Genomic DNA, 3,447 nt, shown 5'->3' with positions numbered 1-3,447 from the left:
CGCCCGCGCCGCGCATGCTGCCGCTCGCGCCCCTGCGCGAGGGGGACCCCGTGTACGACGCGTGGCGGCTGGTGTCGCCCACCAGCATCTGCTCCTGCCCCAGCAGCCCCACGCTGCCGAGCGTGCCCAGCATGTTGGGCGCGCTGGCGTTGCTGAGGCCGTCGGCGGACAGCGTCCGGGACATGTCCCAGCCCTGGCCGCAGGCCGCCAGGTAGGCGACAAGCTCCTCCATTCCGTCGGCCTCGCCAGAGGCCGCGGGGTCGATCTGCCGCGCCTGCTCCATCTGCCAGCGCTTGGTGAAGCGCCAGCGCCACGCCGCGCGCGCTATCGCCTCCTCGTCGTCCTCGAGCGCGCCGCCGCGGCCGGCACTGCCGCTCGCGGCGGCCGCGGCCGCAGGGGCAACCTGCTGCGGCGGCTGGCGCGTGCCGGGGATCGGCTGCGCCACCGACGACGCGAGGGCGTAGGCAGCCGCCGCCTGCTGCTCCGGCTCCTGCTGCTGGGCCTCCTCGCCCTCCTGGGGCGGCGACAGGCGGCCGCGCCGTGCGCCGCCGCCACGCTGCTGCTGCTGGTGCTGCTGCTGGCTGCTGTGGCTGGGGAGCGGGAGCATGTACTGCCGGTAAGCCCAGGTGCCCAGCAGTGGCCGCGCCGCAGGCACCCCAATCGTGTCGCCACCGCCGCCCCCAACGCGGTAATCTTCACCGCTGCGAATCGACATCGGGCCCCGCTGCTGTGTGGGCGACGCCGCGGCCGCCGCCTCGGAGGGGGCTGCGTCGTGTGCGAGCCCTGCGGGTGGCTGCGGCCAGTGCGGCGCCGCAGTGAGCAACAGCCGTGCGCTGTGCGCCGCCGCGTCGCCCATGTAAAGCGCCTCGCCGCCGTCGCCCAGCACAGCAGCGCCGCCACCGCCGCCGCCGCTGCCACCGCCGCTCCCACCGCCGCCGCTCCCGCTGCTGCTGCCGCCGCCGCCGCCGACGCGCCGCGCCCCGGCCTGCCCGAGGGGCGCACCGATGGCCGCCGCATTGAGCGGGGGCGGGGGCTCGGGCAGCAGCGCCGACACGGGGCCGTCCAGCAGGTCGTCTTGATATAGGCTGGGCGTGCTGCCAGTGGCGGCGGCGTTGGCGTACCAGGCCTTGGCCATCATGGCGGCCGCTGCGCTGGTGGGGCCCGGCGAGCCGTACCTTGGAGCAGGGGGTGATCGAGAGGCGCGCCCGGGGGACGACCGCAAGGCGTGATGTCATGGGACAAGAGGGCGGTTGGCGGACTCGACCGCATCCGGCGCGGTGGCCCACCGCGCTGCAAACTCCGCGCTTCGCAAGCGCAGCTCGTGCTTTGGGCGCGCAAAGGCGTGCGCCGGCGCACGCGGGTGGGTGCAGCAGGTGCTTCGCGATGCTCGCGCCCTCACCAGACGGTGTCCCACAGCTGCAGCACGCTGGCTTCCGCCATAGATGCCATCGAAACCTCATCGGTAACACCGCTTGTGCCCGTGGTGTTGTTGCCAGGACTCGTGTGCATGCTGCTGCTGTCAGAGCGGGTGCGGCCTACAGGTCTGCCGGGCGAGACAGGGCTCGGCTCCTGCAACAAATTGCCGTAGACATGCGCCCTGTTTGACGACTGCTGCTGATGCGGCACCCACATCCCTGCAGCAGGCTCACGCTAATAAGACGGTACTAGGGGCATCAGAGGAAATGCGCGTGCAACATAACAAGTTTCATGTCCGTTTGAACTGTGTGTATCGATCGGACAGCCAACGTACTTGTTAATTGCACTGTCGGCAGCAGAACCAAACAGAAGGAGGGCCACCTGGCCGGCACAAAGCGCGGGCTTGACTGCACAGCCAGCATACGCCACGAAATATATAAATAGTCAACTTTGATTCCGAAACTTTTTCTTGTCGCGCTGCTCTGGTAGCCTGCGATCGTTGATCCTGATCCCAGCATCCGCGAATTGGTGCGTACTGGATCGAACGACATTGAACGTGATACTTAGTGCCCATTGACTGGCTGGTTGAGGGGTAACGGTGCGGCGGCTCTCCTACTCGCCGAGCACCTCCCAGTCCGCGGCACTCTCATCAGACGCGCCTGCAGCTGCCAGAAACGAACCGACCGGCTGACATATGGATCTCCAGGTGCGCACGATCGACGCCCTGCCGCGAACCAGCCTCGCAATGTGGCAAAGCGCAGCGCAGGAGCTTGAAGCTTGATTGCGCATGGCCGCGCGCCGCGCGGCAGCACGACGGCAGACTGTCCCTCGAATGACGCCCTTGTGCAGCTCGTGGACGGTTTGGGAGATGGTGAGGCCGAGCTGCTAGCGGCCGCGGCGGCACACAAGGTGGGGCTTGCAGCGCGCGAGGCTCACCCAGCTGCTGGTTGTTTTTCGAGTCAGCACGACGCTTCCAAAGCAGACCTGAACAGCGATGACGAATACGTAGAGCTTATGGCGCCACGCGCGCACGCATGCAATCGGCCGCAGGAGGCCGGCAGCAACGGCGACGCCGTGGCGGCCGACAATGGCAGCAGCGGCAGCGGTGGGTTGTGAGCACGGGTGGTTGGGACCTGTGCACTGCTGGACTGCTGCCGGGCGGCGCAGCCCCATTGACATGGACGATCCGTCTCGCAGCCGCCCTCACGCTCGGCGATAGCGCTGCAGCCGCCCCGTCCTGCTTGCCCTGGCGGCCGGCGCCAACTGCTCGCCTCACGCCGCCCCGCCGCCCCACCCCCTTGCAGGCATCCCGCCCCGCGGCGCCTCCCCGCCGCCCGGCCCCGCGCCCGGCGCCGCCGCGTCCCCCTCCAAGCCCCCGTCCGCCCCCGCGGGCGCGGGCCCCAGGACGCTCTACCGCGCGCCGTCGGGCAACAACCTCGCGCGCGTGCCCAGCCAGAGCAGCCTGGACACCAGCGGGGCGCTGCCCAACAAGGCCAGCCACCCCTGGCACGACATCCCCATCGGAGACAAGGCGCCGGAGGTCGTGACCGCCATCATCGAGATCCCTGCGGTGCGGCGCTGACGGACACTGTGTGTGTATAAATAGTGTGCATGCGTGTGTGCGTGCGTGCGTGAGTGCTGTTGATGAGTGAGGTGTGATGTTGGGAGTGGGGCAAGGCATCGCAAGAGGCAAGAGGGTTGGGACATGGGCGTGCGTGAGGGCTGAAGCTTGCGGGCCCTGCATTTCGAGCGGTGGTGGTGGAGCAGCGGCGGCTGGGCGGTGGGGAGGGAGGGGCAGGTGGCCGAGGGGGCCGCCGGCCGCTGCGGGAGCTGGCTTCAGCCCTCCCGGCTGCTCACCAGCGCTTCCGCCGCTGCTGCCCCGCAGCTCCGCCCCGCGATTTGTGATCAGCAGGGCGCTCGTACTGATCAGCCCCCAAACCACCACGTCACCACACCCCCCATCCATAGACCCCTCATCTTGCAATACTATACTATCAAGACCCCCGCTTGCCACATCAACCCCTCCAGAAC

At 69.2% G+C, this 3,447-nt stretch overlaps 2 protein-coding genes across 2 annotated transcripts; one reads left to right on the top strand and one right to left on the bottom strand.

Moving 5' to 3' along the window:
* Positions 1–695: 695 nt before the first annotated feature.
* On the bottom strand, positions 696–1,449 carry MNEG_15323 (hypothetical protein; the record flags this gene model as incomplete). The annotated part of the gene is made up of 3 exons (XM_014036207.1): positions 696–727; positions 1,003–1,175; positions 1,400–1,449. 3 exons carry the CDS (start codon positions 1,447–1,449, stop codon positions 696–698), a joined length of 255 nt encoding a protein of 84 aa, XP_013891661.1.
* A 661-nt stretch (positions 1,450–2,110) lies between these two features.
* On the top strand, positions 2,111–2,998 carry MNEG_15322 (hypothetical protein; the record flags this gene model as incomplete). The annotated part of the gene is made up of 4 exons (XM_014036206.1): positions 2,111–2,122; positions 2,266–2,325; positions 2,467–2,521; positions 2,721–2,998. The coding sequence occupies 4 exons, from the start codon at positions 2,111–2,113 to the stop codon at positions 2,996–2,998; spliced, it is 405 nt and encodes a 134-aa protein (XP_013891660.1).
* Positions 2,999–3,447: the final 449 nt, after the last annotated feature.

Source organism: Monoraphidium neglectum, assembly GCF_000611645.1.
Source record: "Monoraphidium neglectum strain SAG 48.87 unplaced genomic scaffold scaffold05225, whole genome shotgun sequence".
Lineage (NCBI taxonomy): Eukaryota > Viridiplantae > Chlorophyta > Chlorophyceae > Sphaeropleales > Selenastraceae > Monoraphidium > Monoraphidium neglectum.
Note: the sequence above shows the minus strand (reverse complement) of the source record. Positions and strands in the feature narration are given on the sequence as shown.